Source organism: Myotis davidii, unplaced genomic scaffold (assembly GCF_000327345.1).
Source record: "Myotis davidii unplaced genomic scaffold, ASM32734v1 scaffold4152, whole genome shotgun sequence".
NCBI lineage: Eukaryota > Metazoa > Chordata > Mammalia > Chiroptera > Vespertilionidae > Myotis > Myotis davidii.
In genome coordinates, this window is record NW_006283169.1 from 48,459 (window position 1) to 49,372 (window position 914).

General features: G+C 56.3%; 1 protein-coding gene across 1 annotated transcript in view; it reads right to left on the reverse strand.

The window, feature by feature from the left end:
• The window catches only part of MATN4 (matrilin 4), a 10,509-nt gene that overhangs the window by 9,071 nt on the left and 524 nt on the right, over positions 1-914 (reverse strand). Inside the window, exon 2 of the mRNA XM_015563190.1 lies at positions 6-298. Within this exon, the coding sequence (XP_015418676.1) occupies positions 6-298 (293 nt within the window). The remainder of the gene's footprint in view (positions 1-5; positions 299-914) is intronic.

Sequence of the window (914 nt, forward strand, 5' to 3'; positions counted from 1 at the left end):
GCCACATTCATGGCGTATTGGATGGCCAGCCCTGTCATGGTGCCCTGCGCCAGGGGCACCAAAGCGCGGATGGCGCGCTCCATGTCCTCGCGGCGCGAGAAGGCTCCGAGCCGGAAGACGCTCTGCACTTGACTCGAATACTGGATCACGCCGACGCGCGTGGCGTTGGGTCCCACGTCCAAGCGGCGGAGGAGGCCCACCAGGAACTGCCGCATGGTCTCGAACTCGAAGGGGCGCACGCTGCGCGAGCTGTCAATCACAAATACCAAGTCCAGGGGTCCAGTGCGGCACCTGGGACCTGCGAGGAAACCAGGAAGGACTTTCCTAGGTCAGCGAAGCCTCCTTTCCGAGGAGATCCCCAGGGAAAAGCAGGGCGGAATGGCACCCTCCCTGCATAACAGCGCCCACAGGGAACTACCCTGGCAACTGCATGGTAGATGCCTTCACTCGCCCAGCATGTGTGAGGGCCTGGGCTGGGAGATTCACCAGTCCTCTATCCGACAGCTCTGAGGGCTATTCCGAGGAGGCATTACCCCTTTGGGAGAGGGAGAGGGAACTCGCAACTCAAATGCCTGTAGGAGCCAGGTGGGCAACATAAATGAGTGAACCGGTGGGGTTGAATGGTGGGCACCCAGAGAGCCCGTATCCCTCCTAGAGTGGGCAGCTGCAGCCAAAATTGCATGCAGCCATGCAGATCCGTGTTAGCAGATGCTTGGATTTTTAAAGAGAAGTCCCAAATACGGATTTTTATGTGAAATCTCTTGATTTTTTTCAATTAGCTCTGAAAAATTTAACACCAAATGGGCATTCTGCATGAGCCCAATCTTGTTATCTCTAAGCTGCATCCTACAGACGAGGAGACTGAGGCCCAGAGAGGTGAAAGGATGAATTCAAACCCAGCCTGCTGTGTGTGT